This window comes from Grus americana, chromosome 3, assembly GCF_028858705.1.
Source record: "Grus americana isolate bGruAme1 chromosome 3, bGruAme1.mat, whole genome shotgun sequence".
NCBI classification, from domain to species: Eukaryota; Metazoa; Chordata; class Aves; order Gruiformes; family Gruidae; genus Grus; species Grus americana.
In genome coordinates, this window is record NC_072854.1 from 14,009,925 (window position 1) to 14,028,976 (window position 19,052).

The 19,052-nt window shown below is 37.4% G+C and overlaps 1 protein-coding gene across 5 annotated transcripts in view; it reads left to right on the plus strand.

Annotated features, from left to right (window-relative positions):
* The window catches only part of NBAS (NBAS subunit of NRZ tethering complex), a 183,475-nt gene that overhangs the window by 110,570 nt on the left and 53,853 nt on the right, over positions 1–19,052 (plus strand). For all 5 annotated transcript variants that reach the window (XM_054821998.1, XM_054821999.1, XM_054822001.1 and 2 more), the window contains 3 exons: positions 5,287–5,397; positions 8,703–8,953; positions 10,729–11,063. In XM_054821998.1, the coding sequence (XP_054677973.1) occupies positions 5,287–5,397; positions 8,703–8,953; positions 10,729–11,063 (697 nt within the window). The remainder of the gene's footprint in view (positions 1–5,286; positions 5,398–8,702; positions 8,954–10,728; positions 11,064–19,052) is intronic.

Consider the following 19,052-nt stretch of genomic DNA (forward strand, 5'->3'; position numbering starts at 1 on the left):
GTTTACAGTTTTCCACCTAAGTGTAGCTACTTATAGCTACAATTCCAATAAAAAATTGTTAGTAAAAAAACATTGCTAAGAAATGCTGAATAAGAATAGTAGTATAACCTCAGGTTTTGAACACTAAGCTGCTGCTTTGCATCTATAAAATCTATACCTGCATAGATTTTTGGCACTGCATTCATAAAAATAGCTTGTAAGCATCTTTTAATGTTTCCATTTGAGTTACCTGCTTTTTATATATTGTTCACTGAGTGCATGTCATATCAGTAGTGTGTCACTAGGTTACATCTTGATGATTATCTACAGTAACTTCAATACAAAAATATGTCTATTATTACAGCTATTTATTTTGGATGCAGCATGCTTACTTACGTTCTCATCTAAGAGTTCTTTAGGTACTGTCTTATTGTAAAAATAAAGTAAATATGAAGAGAAAGTTCCTTACAGTAAGTAGAGATCGAAACCCAATCTGAAAGGGTTAGTAAGGCTTCATACATAGCGTGTGGCTGACAGTGGTAGTTCCGTATTAGGCAGTTGCAAAGATCTAACTAATTACTTGCTCAGCTTGCAGCTTCCTTGCTTTAGTCTTCTCAGTTGACTCTTAATCTGCATTTCCTAATGAAAACGATGTGCAAATTCAATATAATTGTGTAGCATATTTTTTCTTATTTTTGAATTATCATTAAGTGCCTTATGTTTTTAATCTTCTGTGAAGTGCTGTTTGCAGGAACAACACCTGGAAGAGATGGTATCTTATTTACAAAACAGCTTTGTACTAGAATGAGCAATTTGCTAGAACTACTTAACAAATAGCTGTCAATTTTATCTTCCTTATTTGCTGTATTATCATTAGAGCTTATTATGCATTATTTATCAAGTACTTAAAGATCTTGGTGCCTCACAGACTTAATCAAGGTTAGTTCTCAAGCAGTTAACAGTTTCTTTGGGTAAAATAGAGCCAAAATGTATCTGGAAAGGAATTAGGGAAAGTAGAGTAAGACTGAATGGGAATTTTGAGTAATCAGGTGAAGTCCCATGTAGCTTCAGGCCAACTCTGGTGTATAAGGTTTCTAAGTTATTCTTTTACTTGAGGCCAGCTTTTGAGTGCCTTTTTTTTTTTTTTATTCACCTGTTCTGAGGTCTTCAGCCGTTCACTGCTTCTCTTAAAATGTTGAAATCAGAAGTTGATTTTAATGATTTAATACTAATTTCTTCCTTGTCTACATTACCAATCTGGAATACTTAGTTTAGATGTTTAGAAAAATTGTGCAATTATCAAGTAATCTGAATTTCATAACTTAGCTTGTGCTTATTGGGTTCTTGGAATGATTTTGGTGCATATGAACTAGGTCCCTTGCCAGAAGACTAAACCAGAGGGTCCTGTATAAAACCACTTTGAATGTGCTTCGGCTCTTATTAGTGACATTATTTTGTGAAACACTGTGTACGCTTTGCTGTTCTTTTCAGCTGTGTCGCCAGTGTAGACACAGCCTTTTCTCCCCGATGCATTGCTGCTGCAGAACTTAACAAACAGCCGTAGCCTTCCATCTCGTTTCCTTGCTTCAAAGATGAGGTGAAACTAAGACTCTTGGCTTAGATCTTCATTTCACTTCTCCAAGTTGGATTTTTTTTTTTATTATTTAAATATTTTTTGAGGATGAGTGACTTGAAAAGTGGATCTCATTTTCCTTTATTATGATTTAAGCCAGTGGTGGTCCTAATGTTTTGTAGCTGATTGATGCCAGCAGAAACTGTTAAAGACAGTGATGGAGAGGAAGCACATGCACATGTATGATATAACAGAGGTTTTGGAGAACAAGATAGAAAAAGCCCCAGTTAGGGCTGGGCATGAAAAGGGGTGTATAAGAGAAAGTTAAAAGGTCCTTTACAAAGTAATGACCATTTTTTCAGCTTTTCATTGTGTGACAACTACTTGTTCTTGTCAGTGTTATCTTGACAATGAATAGCTTGATACTGTTCTTCATTTATACAATATTATTTCCTTAAACCTTCATTGCCTTATGCTGCCACTGCATGCTGCTCTTAAGACAGCAAGGCAGGATTTTAGTGAGGTTTATAAAGTGCTGGGGGGAATGGATCCCACCAGCTCCAACAGCCACTCCTTATTTGCATGATTGACAGAGTTACTGTGTAACTAAAGCATTTGTATCATCTTCCTCTTTCACTGAATCATGGAGTCACAGAATGGTTGAGATTGGAAGGGACCTCTGGAGATCGTCTTGCCCAACCCCCTGGCTTGAGCGGGGCCACCTAGAGCCAGTTGCCAAGGTTCATGTCCGGGTGGCTTTTGAGTATCTCCAAGGATGGAGACTCCAGAGCCTCCCTGGGAAACCTGTCCCAGTGTTCAGTCACCTTCATGGTGCAAAACTGTTTCCTGATGTTCAGATGGAACCTCCCATGTTTCAGTTTGTGCCCATTGCCTCTGGTCCTGTCACTGGGCACCACTGGAAAGAGCCTGGCTCCGTCCTCTTTCACCCTCCCTTCAGGTATTTATGTACACTGAGGAGCTCCCCCCGAGCCTTCTCTTCTTCAGGCTGAACAGTCCCAGCTCTCTCACCCTTTCCTCATAGAAGAGATGTTCCATCCCTTAAGCATCATTGTGGTCCTTCATTGGACTCTCTCCAGTAGCTCCATGGTTCGTTTTAGAACTACTCATTTCATTTCAGAATTTGCTGTAGTATTTACTTTTTAAGCAGAGAGTTATTAGATCATTCCTAAAGATCATCTTTTCCTTCTGTCAAGATACTCTTTATCTGAATTGATGATACAAGGAAAGTAATATATTGTACTTTTTTTAATTAATGAAAGCATTGAGATCAGTGTTGAGGACTAGCCTGCAGAATACTGCCGTTAACCTCATCACCTCCAGTGTGCCTTTTCCCAAATATCCTGTTATCCTCCCCTTAGCCGGTGGCATACTCGCCATGTGGTTCTTGCATCAATCTTCACCTTCACTTTAACTAGTAATCCCCTTATTGACAGGACATCAAACGATTTCTGGAAAAGGCAAAGGAATGGAAGTTTAGATGTTTTGTGATTTGGCAACAGCTGCTGTGTATCCCTGGTTAAAAAAAGATCAGCTTTTATGTACTGAATGATAAACTGCACAAACTGTGGCTACTAATCTGGAATTTACAATGTAGTGTTGTCATGGTACTTCTCCTTAATATCGAAAAATAGAATAGAGCATCTGCCTCTAAAGATTAGATGACTCTTATTGAGTACTTTTGAAAAAGTTTAGATCATCATCATCTTATACATCATTGCTGGCTGGGTTAAAAGCTGTTCTTCTGTTTGCATTGAAGCATTGAGTCTAGTTTCAAGCGGGTGGGTGCAGGAAGCCTTGCTGTGCTGGAAAATCAGGGGAAAGGTGCCATGGCCATTGGAACAGAAGAGACAGGACAGTGTGGGGGGGGTTGTGCTTTTTTGTTTTCTTTTGTTTTACCACCACCTTAAATATATTTCAGTAAATGCTTTCATTTGTATCAAAACCTATTTCTTTTAATGCTTGTGTTCTGCCTTCTTTAATTTACATGCATTTTATTCAGTTAAAGTGCCTAATATTTTTCAGGGTTTGTTATTACTAAGACTTGTTTTATGTTGTTGCTTGTAGTTTGTGTGGGGTTTTTGTTTTGGTTTGGTTTGGTTTTTTAAACTATTGGGGCAAAGGCTATTCTGATAGCTGGTTGTGAAGCTTTTTCAGCATTATGTTCGTTCTTGGCATTTTGCTTTTCTTCTCTGTATACTAGATTTGACTTTAATTCTTCAGTATCTGTAGCAACTGTCACAGTAGCATGTAATGATATGTTGGACTGAGCATCTAAAAATCAGAATTAAGGTGTACGGATGTGTCAGCTGTTCACCAAGGGTGGAGACAAAATCATAGACTCCAGCAATAAGCTTGGTTTAGCATAGATCAAGATATGGTATAGATCTACATTTGTAAATGAGAAAAAAAGAACTAGGAGGATATGGTTTCTCACCTGGAGGTGTGTGTTCTGCTTTCCCTTTATTGTCGTACATGGATCATGATGAAAAGGTTGTTCTAAAGGTTATTGTTGCTTTGCTAAGTGTGTCCCTTGTTCCCCTGTCACCACCCCTCCAGTATTATAGAAAACAATGTAATGAGTCTAAGGGAGCTGTTAAGGTGTTAAACGTAATATGCTTAGGTCACTCAAGTTTATGGAGTAAACTCTTTTTAACATGAGTCTGTAAAAGAATGATGTTAATACAATTTTGTTAATATAATTTTATAAACTAATTTATTGACAGTTGCAATTGTATTTTGTAATAGTTCGTGTTTTTCAAGGCTTTTTTCCTTAGTTCTACATGACTTTTTAATTAAAGAATCTAAAACAATATGGTCGGCATTATTCACATTAAGTACGTTTTTTAAAGTTGTTCGCGTCAAGTCTATTAGGATGAAATTATAAACAGATAGTATTTTTCTTGGAATTATTCTGAAAAAAACCCAAACAAAACCAAACCAAAAAACAAAACCCCCAAAACCCAGCATCAGCCTTAATAGTTTTCTACTGCACCTGTACCAACATAAAACCAAAACTCATGTGTGTCTATTTGAGCCGTGCTAGCTTCGGTGAATTAGTAAAAATTAATGTGAAGCTAACTCCAGGCTTTTGTCACTTAACATTTTCCGTCTATTTTTTCTGTTAAAGGGATATACAGTAACAGAAAACCAGCTTTTAGTATTTCTTGGACATTTACAGAGCAGAGCTGGGCATTTTCACGATTTCTTTTAGTCTGCAAGTACTAAAAGTGTTTCTGTCTGGGAACTTGTAGGAAGAGCTTTGAGGACCTACACACCAGTTGAGCTAAAACACTGTAGGTTTTGCAACTAAATCACATAAATGCGAACTGCAACACATTACATCCTTTATCGCTTTGTAGTTGAAATGAAATGAAAACTGAGGGGTTTGCTTTAGCACAAAAGTTAAACAGAAATTGTCGTTGAGAACCAAAGTGTATGTGGAGCAGGTGCCTGTCTTTAGAATAAGTCTGTAGTTTAGTTTTTTTAATTTTTTGTCTATTTTTTATTTTTTTGTCCCAAATGCAGCGTTAATTATAAACAAATGCAGGAAGACACACTTTGTGGGTTTTTTATTTAGCTGTGATTCTAGTTTCTTCATTTATGGGGAAAAAAAAAAATGTTACTTTTCTAATGTAAATATTTATTTTCATAACATGTCTCTAGGGGCTTAGTGTATCTCTTCCTTGTTTTCTTTCATGTTTCTCCTCTACAAGAACACTTGAAGAGAATGTCTACAAGATTGCTGTTTCTTTGGCTCAGCGATACAATGTCCCACTTTGGGAAGTTTATATGACCCATCTGGAATTTTTGTTCACCGACAGTGGGTATGTTGGTTTGTGTTTTCATATTTCTTATGTTGTGATTATTCGGGCATTTTTGTCTTTTCCATGGGATGCTTTTGTAATCAGCCATGCAAATAGGTGTTACTAGCAAGGGTAAAAGTCCATGTGTGTCTTACTGTTCTTATAAGAATCCTAGGACTTTGTTTCAGTGTTTAGGTTTCCAGGGCTTTGAATGCTTAGTGCTCTCTTCTGATAGCAAATTACTTTGTAGTTATTTTTACAGTCCCTTGGAATAGGTCCTGAAGCTTGATAATTTTTATTTTTTTTTATTTTTTTAAATAGTTTTGCTATTTATTGATCTTTCTTCTACCTAATAGCAAAGGAAGTAAATATATTTGAGTTTCCTATTCACATTATTCACCTGTTGATCTCAGTTTCAGTTTTTTATAGAAGCTTTTTTTTGGTTTTTTTGTTTGGTTGGTTTGGTTTGGTTTTTTTGTTTTTTGTTTTGTTTTTTCCCCAGTATTTCCTTGGAACTGTTTCGGCCTACAAGATTATGGTAGACCAGACCTGGTATTGGTGGGGGCATGGAAGGAGGGATGTTCTACATTTCTATTCCAGAGTTGGTTCCAGGGCTATTTTTTTTTTTTTTTTATTTAAACTTTGTCATCTTGTCAGTCAGACAAGTATTTTTTGCCCACTGAAAGATGAATAAACCCATTCGATATAAAAACTAAGCTGCTTGCCTGAATAGTGCATTTGGATGACAGTGATGTAGAGCCCCCTGTGTAATACAGCAGGTCTTATCTGCTGTTCTGAGAGACATGATCAAATTAATCTAGTTTGTTTCAAATTTTAAGTTGTGAAAGCAGCTTTAGCTTGCAGCAGTATTTGTACCTCTCTTAACATTAACTATTAATTAAAAAGCGTTAAAATGTTTTATAAAACATGAGGCATAAAAAAAGCAAAGCCTGATAGATGTTGGTACAAGATCTGAGAAGATAAAATAACTCTGAAATTTTCTTTGCTTCTCCAGAAAACGGAGAAGTCATACTCTCTAAATTTTGATGCTGCTAAATAATTTAGTTCTTTAAACAAAATAGACAGGGTATATACATGGCAACACTAGGGTGAATGTGAAAGAGCCAGCTGACTTCTCTGGGACTAGAATATTACTGAAGGTATTTTGCAACAGTTTTCTATCATTTTCTTTATTCTTGTCCTCCATGAGTTAGTATTCATAGAATTCTGAAGCCACTGAAGTACAAAGTAACAACCTTTTCCCTAATGAAATTCAAAAAATCTTGAAAATTGATGTATAATAGCATAATATGCTGCTGTGCATGTTTTTGTTGTATCATAATCTCATTTTAAAGTTGATTGACAGCATATGGCCATTACAGTATATTTCAGTCTTGGGATTACGGCATTAATAATGCATGCCTCGTTATGCATTCATTCTGAACTGAAAGAAGTTTATTCTAAGACTTAATCTCTTTAACTAAATATAGAGTATTTCTATAAGCCAGTTTATGTAGGGAGAAGCTCAAAAGAAGTGCTTACATAGTTTCTATTAACTATTTCTTTGATTGCTCGATGGCAAATAAACATCATATTTTTTTCTGTTATGCTGTGAATTTGAATCCGATTAAAATTGTTTAGAATTACTTTTTTAAAAAAAATCAATAGAAACTTAATTGTTTCTTTTGAAGAATCCAAACACATTTGATGACCAAAAATCTATAAAATGTACTTTACGATTTCAGCAACAGGAAGCTGTATGTTTGCCTGTCACAGCATCTGTTATTGCAGGATCTTTCTGAACAGCATAATGAATCCTTCCTATCCACCACCAGCCCTTCCCCAAAAGCACACAGCAAACCTCTATAGATCCTGTCAATATAATTTAATGTCCATCTAGCCTTTAGTTTGAACTTTGGGTGCGGACAAAAAAATGTATTCAGATCACACTTTTGAAATAGATCAGTTCCAAGTGTCTGTTTTGTCTGATGAATTCACATCTGAAGAGTGAATGATGCTTTATTTCCATTAATATCGTGTTTATTTCCATTAATATGGTAGAACGCTTAACAAATAACAAGAATTTGGAGAATTAAAATAATGCTTACAACGCTAAAATGTGAAAATAACTCAGAAATATTTATTCTCCCTCAGAAATGAGAGAATCATTTTTAAACTGAGAGAAGGTTGTGTTTGTGGTATTTGCTGTAAGAAAATCATCTTCAGGAATGAAACTGAGGCATATTTTACATGGATATCAAAGGGCAACACTAACTTACATATGGCATTTATACTCAGGAGAAATTGATGTTGAAATTCTAATTTAATCAATTTTAAAGGTAGGAGAAAATCAAACGGGATTGGAAGACATCAGATTTCCAAATGAAATGTACTACCTAATGTGGCATATGACTGGACTCTGGGGAGAGTCAAGGTGGTAGTCATCTGTAAGTTACTTCTTTCCTCAGATTTTAGGTAAAACTTTCAGTTGAGAAAGGTATAAAGTTAAGATGAGACTTCCTTGATATGCACCCATTTTTCTCCCAGCTGAGGAAAAAAGGAGTGATTGCATTCAGCTATCTTTTATGTAGTCAGCTGGAGGTGTCTGAATTCATGCTGTGAAATAGCTAATGTATTCTTTTTAAAAGGGTCAGAAAAAAAATTTCCTGAAGCAGTGAGACTGGCTGAGGTCAACCCAAGACGTGCTGATATTTTCATAAGCTTTCACGGATGACAATTTGAGAAGCAACTTGATAAAACCGTCAAATGAAATATGCTAACCATGAATAATAGTGTCAAATAGATTAACTAGTGGGCAAGAGCCAATTTTCAGTGATAATATCTCTCAAAGCACGCACAGGTGTTCATCGACTACAGAAAATAGAATGTCATAGATTGGGAGAACTTATAATTGGGCAATAGGATTTTCTATCATCATTCAGCCACAGGGGTTTTGGGTTTTTTGGGTTTTTTAGGTTTTTTTTAAAGGCTTCCTGTACACATATTCTGGACATATGTCTACTTCTACATATAGCTCTACATAGAGATGTGAAATGCTGCTTTGAATTGCACTTCAGTATTCGTGACCTTTAATCTGCACATCCAACTCAACAGATATGTACAAGGAAATACAAGAACTCCTTAGCTTTTGTTTATGGAGAATAACAGCTATCTAAATATTTATGAATGAGTATTTACTCTTTTAAAATGTCTTACAAAGTTGAACCTTAAACAAAGGAAAGCATTGTCCTGTCCTCCAAGTGTGCAGCTGAAGAGTCTTTCATGGTACGCCCCGGCCTTAAAGCCAAACTTCTTTCTAAACACAGGTTATCAACGTTGCAAATAGAAGAAAGAGCACAAAGTCTTGGTCTCTTTGAGACTTTGAAAACCAGTCCTGAAACCTTACACGAACACATGGTTAAATATGTTTACCCAAGTATAGAAGGTAGAGATCACCAGCGGTTGCTTTATTATTTTACACTACTTGAAAGCTGCGGTTGCTCAGAAGTGGTGAAGCATGCTGTTAAACCTGAAACTCACATCCGACTCCTGAAAAAATTCAAAGCAGTTGCACCAGGTAGGAGAGTTCCTGTTTCTTTTCTTCATAGCTGTATTTATTCTTCTGTTAGGTGAGTGTTCACATGATTATGCTTATCTAGGTTATAATCTCCAGGTATTTTTTTTTTTTTTTTCAATGAGCATGTCAGATGAATGCAAGTAATTTAGTAGGCTAGTCATATCTTACAGGAGTAAGTTCCTTCTCTTTATATTACTGGAAATTCAATTTAATCTATCACAAATGGGTTTCTGTTGGTGATGCAGTTTTGGCAGTGGTTCATAGTGTATTTTTAAAGAAAAAAAATAAAACCTCCTAGAGCATAATTTTTAACACTGCAAGTTTAACATGAATATTCTTAAAGAACTTAAGACAGTTTACCTTGCAAATGTCTGAATTATGTAATATATCAGGAACTTTTAAACAAACAAACAAAATGCTTAAGGAAGGTAATTTTATTTAGTGTTTTATCCTTGACGTTACCTCTTGCTTTTGCAGAACTACAATGTTATTTGTCCTCCTACATTATCAGACAGTGCCTATGAATGTGAGCTGCTGGAAAGCACTCGGAAACTTAATTCTAATTTTAATTTGCTTGTTAGTCAGGTATTAGCAGTATTTTGAATTTCAGTTGAATAACTCCAAATCCAGTTTCAGAATGAAAAATATGCAGTGTATCGGATTACCTGCTGTGGGGCATGAATTAATTGTTCAATGCTGGAACCTCATGTGTATCAGACGCTAACTTTGCTGCAGAATTTGAAGAGATTGTGCACATGAAGTCATGTATTGCAGGAAGAAAAAAAGGCAATAATTTCTTGGGGAGGAGGGATTACCTTCAGTTTTTACTGACGTGTTTAAAATGTGTTTAAACACTCAAGTTCTATGGTGCTTGTCAAAGAAAAGTCTCAAGAAATTATTGTTTGTCTTACATTATTTTTAAAAGTTGCTCAAAAAAAAAGTCCTAGGACTGTACATCAGACATAAATTAGTCACTTTGTGTGGTAAGAAATTAAATGTATTGCATCTATTAACCGTAGTTAAAATTCTCAGTGTTCAGCATAGTTTATAGATAGTAGGTAAGGAGCAACATCAAGGTGTTTGTAGAGGTTACAGTCCCTAAGTATATGAAGAAAAATATGGCAATAGAAGTCAGTTGTCTTAGGAATAATCATGCATAGAGAATAAAGTAGTATTGTTGCTAGATATATTTTGTTGTTGCTAGAATAATGTGCATGTGTTTTCTTCATATAGGAACCAAAGGACTCTTGTATTACATAGATGTTCATGTAAATGGATCTGCGTTTGTCTCTAATTGACCTTACTTAGTTTACTTGTGGTTAGTGCCGTGCATTTTTGCTGAGATAGATAGTGCCAATTTTTCCATGATCAGAACACATCTTTTTTAATTAATGAAGACTTATGTCTTGAGGTGCCTGAGGTTTTCTATGCTTTATATTAAAAAAAATAGTAGCACGATTCTCTATATATTCTGGCTTCTTTGAGAATCTGGGGGTTTTATTTTGTTTTGATATGTAATGGTAAAATACATTCCAGAGACTGAGAGATTTTGCATGCATCAGGACATCATAAAATCACAGTGTTACCTGTATACAAACCTGTCTTTCTCCCTAGTCTCTCCGTATGTATGGTTGCAAAAGGAGATGGAGCAGAGTCTTTCTAGTTCTGCAGATACTGGTTTAGTATTGATTGTTTTACACATGAATGTAGAGTTTCAGTAGATTTAACTGTGAATAACTTTTATTTTGTTTGCCTCTTTCTCCTTCTGTAAATAGGTCTTAATTACAAAAAGCTAACAGATGAAAATGAAAACCCTCTGGAAACACTGGAGCCCGTCCTTACAAGTCAAAATATCTTATCTATTTCCAAACTGGCTCCCAAAATTCCTAAAAAAGATGGCAGCATGCTGTCACCAAGCTCTATTTATGCTGTCTGGTTACAAAAACTTTTTTGGAATGGTGATCACCATCTCATTAAAAAAATACCAGAAACTATGGATGAATGGCTACATGCATATGATATGTGTTCAAAGTACTTGGATAGACTTGATCCAGATGATATTGTCACTTTTATCGATGAAATTACCTTTTCTTCAAAAGCTGTCACAAAGGTAAGATATATTTGAAGAATTTCAGACCTCAAGTGAGACACAGTTGAATATAGTATCAAGGAGAAAGTCTCAGCAAATTTTTACATTTTTCATTTTACAGTTTTTAAAGATAAATTCATAAACCTACCTTCCTCTGCCTGCCTCTTCTTTTTATGACTGCCAGGATAAAAAAAGATTTTTATTCAGTTAGAGGAGTTAGCTGTGTGAATAAGAGAGGTTTCGATGGAACCCCAAAGTTTCTGTATTCTGGTTCAGCAGAGAATAAGATATTATTCTTGTGTATTTATTTATTTTACTTGTGCTCATCCTAAAATTCATGGTGCCGCAGGCTTGTGCTTAGTACCAGGCTTTTGCATCCTGAATAGGATGCTCTACAGAGAAGTGTTCTGGGCCAGTGCGTACGGTTTCTAGGCAATGTAATAACATAAATGATAAACTCTGTCATAATCTCCATCTGGCTGAAAGCCTGTTGTGGAAAGAACATGTTCTAATGCCTGTAATACATATTACCAGATCTGCAGTTTCTTTTTGCCCAGTGAAACCTACTTATAAAGCTGTTTCTAACATAAAGTTTTACCCATGCTTTCTTATGTAGCTTTATTGCCAAGCACAAAAATAGAGATGAGATTTCTTAGATACTTTCTTATTAAAAGATCTTGAGATGTCTTCACTAAGTTCATCTGAAATGAAAAGATGATAAAGAAGTTGTGTTTTGTGGGGGAGTTTGTGTTTTATCTTCTCTATTCTGGATTGTGTTTGTTTTCCAGAGATGTGTGTTTACCACGTTCAATGAGGTATCATTTGTTCCCTCTCTGGATATTGTTTTAGTGTTCCCACAATATTAGTATAAATTTATTAGAGCCCGTCTAACCTCTATCTGTACCAGAATTTGGTGGAAAAAAAAATTGCTATTCATTGAAATGCTAGGAAAATGAAAAGATTTGTCAGCACCAAATTTATGCTTTGATCTGTCATGCTAGACCAACATGTTTTATCACTACTTCCATCAGCATCTCTTAAGCCTGTTCAGCAGAACCACTGTCGTCTTTAGGTGTTTTGATCCTTTTTATCACATAATCGTACTGAATGTTTCATGTTTATCAGGAAAGACTGACACCCTGAGAACTCAGTTGCCAGGCCTGAGCCTGGACTGAGGTAGCCAGGAGATGACTGTGGTCTGATGAGAAGGAAATACCATCTTCACGTATGATCACTGCTGGTGACTACTTGAAACTCTTGCTGTTAATGTATCTTGGGTATTTCAAGATTATTTCTCATTTATTCCAGATGAATGATGCAGGGAGAGGATGAATAACCTCCGCTGTGTATCTGTTTTGAAACAGGTTTATTTTCATTTGTTTATTTCTGTTCAGGATTCTAATACAATTTCTCTATTCTCTTACAATGAGTAGGAGTAGCAGGAAGGAGTTGTTGACGGCAGGGTTATTGTCGGTGGCCAAGCAGAACTTCGTAGCAGAAGTCTGTTAGCTTTTTGGCCATGAAAGATACTAAAGAAATGTCTGAAACAGTTGGTCAAATCAGCTGATTTAGTGTGTCCCCTGCCCTGGGTTTGGAATGAAACAGCTGTTTAACCAGCTTGCAACTAGTTTTGCCTCAGGATCCCATGCAGTTTTCAAGTGGAAGTGTACAATGAAAAATTATCATTGTAGAACCTGAAAACTTATTTTTCAAAGATAACTTTTCTCTAACTTTGATGTGGAAAATGTTTCGTATATAAAAGCTGCCTTTTGGTGTGCACCTTTTACTTAAAATTTTATCCTGTTTTGAGGCTGCACTGGTCAGGCAGTCGCTCTTTTAATCTCTAATTCAGCACTTTCTTCCCGGCCTAGTTCTATGGCCAAGTACTATATTATATCAGTTTCCTATTCCTATAACAGATGCACATTTCTGTATTTCATGGAAGCACTGATATTAAATATACTTAAAGGACTGCAAAAAATCATAGTCATTACCATGAAGTAATCTCTGCTGTCACTGAGACAGGTGAGTTTTCTCACATACAGAAAATTTGGGGAGCTCTTTTAAGTGGACCTTGAGAGGAAGCTTAAAGTGAGATAGTGTGGGCAGGTTTTTAGGAGTGCTCAGAGGTGAATTGGTTTTGTTTTGTTTTGTTTTGCAAAGGGGGAAGGAACAAGAAAAAAGCAACTACTGTACGCACACACACACCCTACTCCCCTCCCACCCCATCAAAATTTCATAAGAGGAGGGAGGGAAAGGACAGAGAATAGTAGAGGGAGGTGACAAAATGCACTCCAATGTCATTGTGGAACAACATCTAAAAGCCCCTCTTGGTCAGAAATGATCAAGTTGTGAGTGATGAGGGGTAATGGGGGAGTAGGCTGCGTAGCAGTGTAAGCCACATGAGTTGAACTTCAAGGGTACCATTGCTGTTGTCACCACGTGGGAGCTTAGGAAGCAGACATCAGAATATCCCCCACTGTTTCAATATATCAACAGTAGTAAGGAGGGAGGCAGGTGATGGACCAGCAGAGCAATAGGAAACCTCTTCTGCTTGTGTGTCCCTTAGCATGACAGAGAACCTGGGAGCAGAATGCATAATTGTACAAAAAGGAATGAAACTCCAGGGATTTAGTGGTGACTTCTGCAACTCCTCTTACTGAGGAAGACAGGAATGTGCTGGGCTTTGACATGGGTCCTCCTCTTCGCCCATCCCCTTTCACTAGCTCTTCTTTTTACTTTATTTTTTAAAACCTCATGTTTTAGCTTGAGACACTTCATTTGTGTGTAATGTCACAATAGCTACAGCATGGAGTATGGGTTGGTAAGGAAGAGAGGGCAGCTGGAGATCTGATTTATTACAGAATCTTCCTCCTGGTCACATAGAAAAATAGTTTGTGTTTGCATCGCGTGAGGATGCTGTAGCTGCTAATTGCATTGTTGCTCCTTCTGTGCTACTAGTAAATGGACATCTGACAGGAAAGAGGTAGTACTGAAAATTGAAGGATAATTAACTTTATGATGAGTTGGGCCAGCAGTGACTGTATGAGTGGATGAATGAGCAGTGCTTGACTAGGCAAAGGAATTGAGAGAATGTCTAAATTGGAGAAATGGATGGGAGTTTGCACTTGTGAAAGCGCAACTAATATTGTAATGCTGGCATGTAGTTTAGGGTGTGACGAGGTTTTAGGTGCTCTTAGCTCTAGGAGCTCAGAGATTCTTTTCTCCCATATTTCTTGCAATCAGTAGAAATTAATTACTACCTAGAAGGTGAGATTCCGTTCCCCAACCTGAAGGGTTCAGAGAAGTGGTGACATTGGGTGGTGGGACTGTGTGAGCAGGGGTGCATCAGAGGGGGACTTTAATAAATCGTGGACCTAAAGTAATGTGGTTAGTGTACTGGATGTTCTGTATGAGACAGATCAGACTGCTTCCCAAAATTTAGTATTTTTTGATCTGCAGTGTATCCCATAGGATATATTTTATGATTTTTGAGGGGTTAAGGGTGACTTATAAATCCAGAGTAATCCTTGATTGCTCTAGTGGTTAATTATTTATTGTTCATTTTTTAAAAATGCCTTTCTTTGCTAAACTGAATTTATCTAGTTTTGAGACAAAATAGACCTTTTGTCTGCTATACTAAAGAGGTAGTCATCAAAGTTTGCTTCCACAGTCACACATTCAGTTGAGGCCACTTAAACTTGACTTTGATAAACAGAATGGACTGACCTTGGGAAGTTTTCTGGTCCTTTTTTTTTTTTTTTTTTTTTTTAATGTGTGCGGTGTGTTTTTTGTGGGGTTGTTTTGTTTTTTTGACAGAGTGGGGTTGTTTCATGTCTTTTTTTTTTTTCCCAGCTCTTCCATTATTTTTATAACTCCTCTTTGGACCCAGTATATCAGCATCTGTCTCCAACTGAAGAAGGTAGAGATTGATGCAATATTCCTGTTGTGTTTGTGGTAGATGAAATAGGTGAAGTTCTTTACTCTTCATCAGCACCCTCCTCACGCATTGAAGGACTGAAGTATTGATCCTTTGACCTCAGCAGGTCACTGCTGCAAGCAGTGAGAGGGTTCCTGCTTGTTGCACTTCCACTCAGAAATGCTTTTAATTCTGAATAACTCTTCAAGTTTTTCTGACTAAATAATTCAGTCCACCTCTGGATGGGTAAGCTTAGGCTATTTGCGTGTATGGAACAGATTTCTCCCTAAAAGGGAGATATTCCAAATATTCAGTGGAACTACTGCTTCTATTTTTGCGTGCATTTTGAGTCTGTCATCTTTTCTTCCAGCAGCTCTGCTTTTAAGTAATGCTGGCTTCATAGATTCTTAATTATAGTAATGATCACATCAACTTTTTTATCTTGATGATTTCCTGTTTATTCCCCTTTGTGTGATCTATGTGAAGCATTTTAGGTAATTTGGGTATTTTCTCTATTCCGTTGTTGCTGGCATTTTGTTTGTTGTGCTAGATGATCAGTTATGTCTTCAAAGAACTATGTTTCAGAGATCATAGGTCATTGTCCTGATGTTTGTTATTTACAGTACTCTGGGAAAAAAGCCCAACAAAACGAAAAAACAAAACCACAACTGAAAACAATTACTTTTTTGATCGCTGTGTTTTCATTATTGAGGACATGCTACAAATGGGGATGCTCACAATATGTTGATTAGGAAGAAAAGACTGCAGGTTTAGACAGCAAAAGTAGAATAAAAAGCAGTAGTATAATCCGTTACGTCTTCTGTAGAGAAAGAGAAGTTATTTTCCTTACACGGGTTCTTCCTCACAGCCTTCCATAGGCTTGGCCACATTCATTCAAACTGTAGCTGATGATATTTTTTGTTTACTATTCCGTCCTTTGTAACTTCTTTTCCAACTTCTGCTGCAAAGGAAGAACTTTGCTTGTGGCTTCATGTTTTTAATTGAAAGGTTGACTCTCTTTTCTCTAAGTCAGTAATGCTTTTTCGGCCATTTTCTTTTTGCTTAAGCAGGAATACCATGTCCGCATTTTGACCACACACCAAATGGGTGAGGAATGGGAACCTGTTACAACTGGATATTAACCTGCATAATTTTCTCTTTCACTTTTAATGACTTGAAATGCTATTTTTACTAATTGTATAAAAAGCTCAATTTAAAAAAAAAAACTCAAGAGTAATGTTCAGTATCTTTTGTCTGGCTGATTGACTTCTTAACACTGTATAAAACGCTAAGGACAAAGGGCATGACATTGCCTGAAGATATACAAGAAATGTGTTAATAGTGTTCTTACATAGCATGACTGCGTTCACATTACCTTCTGAATTACTTGGCTTCTTTTTAGCACTTTTTACCACTGTACTCCAGTCCATTTGTCTTGTCTGACCTTGTTTTCTTCACGGATATTGACATTACCTCTTTTTCTGATATCAGAACATTTTTAGATACCTTCTTGTGGCTTGCCATTAATATAGTTATTTTAATTAAATCTGCTTCAAGACTGCAGTGTCGTGAATAATGTCTTCACCTGGTTCCTTCCATGCATTAGAACTTTTACACTGATCTCCAGATGAACTGTACTGGGTCTGACAGGGATGGAGTTAACTTTCTTCATAGTAGCCCCTATGGGGCTGTGCTTTCGATTTGTGACTAAACCAGCGTTGATAACACACCAGCGTTTTGGCTGTTGCTGAGCACTGCTTGTGTAGTGTCAAAGCTTTCTTTTTTCCTCAGCACCCCAGCAGTGAGTAGGCTGCAGGCAGGCAAAAAGTGGGGAGGGCACACAGCCAGGACAGCTGTCCTGGGCTGACCAAAGGTGCGTTCTATGCCATACAATGTCATGCCCAGCAGTAACAAACAGGGTTGGAGGGTGTCTTCCAGGATGGTTATTGCTTGGAGATTGGCTGGGCATTTGTCTGCTTGTGGGAGGTGGTGAGATGCCTTTGCATCACTTAGTTTCAGTTTGCTCAATTTTTTTTCCCCTCTTTCCTTCAGATATTGAACTATCTATCTTCATCTACTAGTTGTCTTACTCTTCTTTTTCTCTCCCCCCATAGGAACTGGGAATCAGTTTTTGTTACTCTGTAACTATTTAACTTACTTCTGAATTAGCTAATGTAATTTGCTTTCCGTTCTAGTATATCTGGTTGGCTTGTAGCTACGTGACATTTGGTTGGTGGAACATGTAAAGTTGGGATTTAGTGGCAAACACGGGAACTGGATGAAATTGTTCCATCTGAACATCAACAAACATTTTTCATGATGAGGATGACCAATCACTGGCACAGGTTGCACAGAGAGGTTGTGGAGTCTCCCACGTTGGAGATATTTAAAAGCCACCTGAACATGGCCCTAGGCAGCTAGCTCTAGGTGTCCCTGCTCGAGCAGGAGGTTGGACCAGATGCCCTCCACAGGTCCCTTCCAACCTCAACCAGTCTGTGTTTCAATGTTGCTGGGATCCCAGGTTCCTGTGGCACTAAAAGGAGGAGAGCTGTTTCCGTCATCTCAAAGTTGCATGCTAATCATTGGCAATGAGAGAGGCAGGGTCAACATCTTCATGTGCAAGTGAATGTTACTTGTACAATACTTTATTAAGAAATACTTACATATTCTGAAAGAAATGGCTTTCTGAGATGAGTTTTTACCCTGAGGAGTGAAATCTGTTGAGCTGAAATAGTATGTGATGTTCCTTGGTTTGAAAATGGAAGAAAACAGATTTTTAGGATTTTTCATTGTGCATTATAGCCTATAGAATTAAAAATCTTTTTAAACTGTGAAAGCTTTTTAAAAAGAAAACTTCACTTCACATGCAAAGAAAGATTGAACTAGCCCCTAAGCTACTTGTTTTATAACTGGATATGATACCAAATCTCATTACTGAAGCTGACTAGAAGTATGGAGAATAGCCATTCATGTTTTAGAATAAAATAACCAGAGAAGTGATATGTTGGTAGTGCTGCATTTTGGCACTGTGCAAATATGAATGCAAAATTAAAATAGTTGTGGGAAGACCTGTATTCTCTTTTTTAATGTTCTGTGCTGTATATGCTTATGGCATCATGACCTCTAAACTAGCCATATATTCACACTGTTCTCTAGGATCTAACAGTTAGATGGAATGCTTAAATTGTTTGCCTTTTGTGCATCTCTCTTAAATGCATTTTGAACATTAGAATATACAGTAGAAGGGGAAAAGTGGTTGATGAGAAGCTCAACATGAGCCAGCAGTGTGCGCTTGCAGCCCAGAAAGCCAACCGTGTCCTGGGCTGCATCAAAAGAAGCGTGACCAGCAGGTCGAGGGAGGTGATCCTGTCCCTCTACTCCGCTCTTGTGAGACCCCACCTGGAGTACTGCGTCCAGCTCTGGGGCCCCAGTACAGGAGAGACATGGAGCTGTTGGAGAGAGTCCAGAGGAGGGCCATGAAGCTGATCAGAGGGCTGGAGCACCTCTCCTATGAGGACAGGCTGAGAGAGTTGGGGTTGTTCAGCCTGGAGAAGAGAAGGCTCCAGGGAGATCTAATTGCAGCTTTCCAGTACCTGAAAGGGCCTACAGGAAAGATGGTGAGGGACCGTTTATCAGGGGGTGTAGTGACAGGACAAGGGGTAATGGGTTTAAGCTGAAGGAGGGTAGATTTAAATTAGATGTTAGAAAGAAATTCTTTACTGTGAGAGTGGTGAGGCACTGGAACAGGTTGCCCAGAGAGGTGGTGGATGCCCCATCCCTGGAAGTGTTGAAGGCCAGGTTGGATGGGGCTTTGGGCAACCTGGTCTAGTGGAGGGTGTCCCTGCCCATGGCAGGGGGGTTGGAACTAGATGATCTCTGAGGTCCCTTCCAGACTAAACCATTTTATGATTCTGTGAAAAATGAAATTTGTAGCTGTTTTCATCTTTTATCAAGTTTACAAAATGGATATATAAATTCATCTGTGGTCATTGAATTTTAATGTGATAATGGAAGAGTATCACCTTTTCCCTGCTTATAGTAAACCCTGATATTGAGACCTTGTTCAAAGTAATAAAATCATACTTAATTTC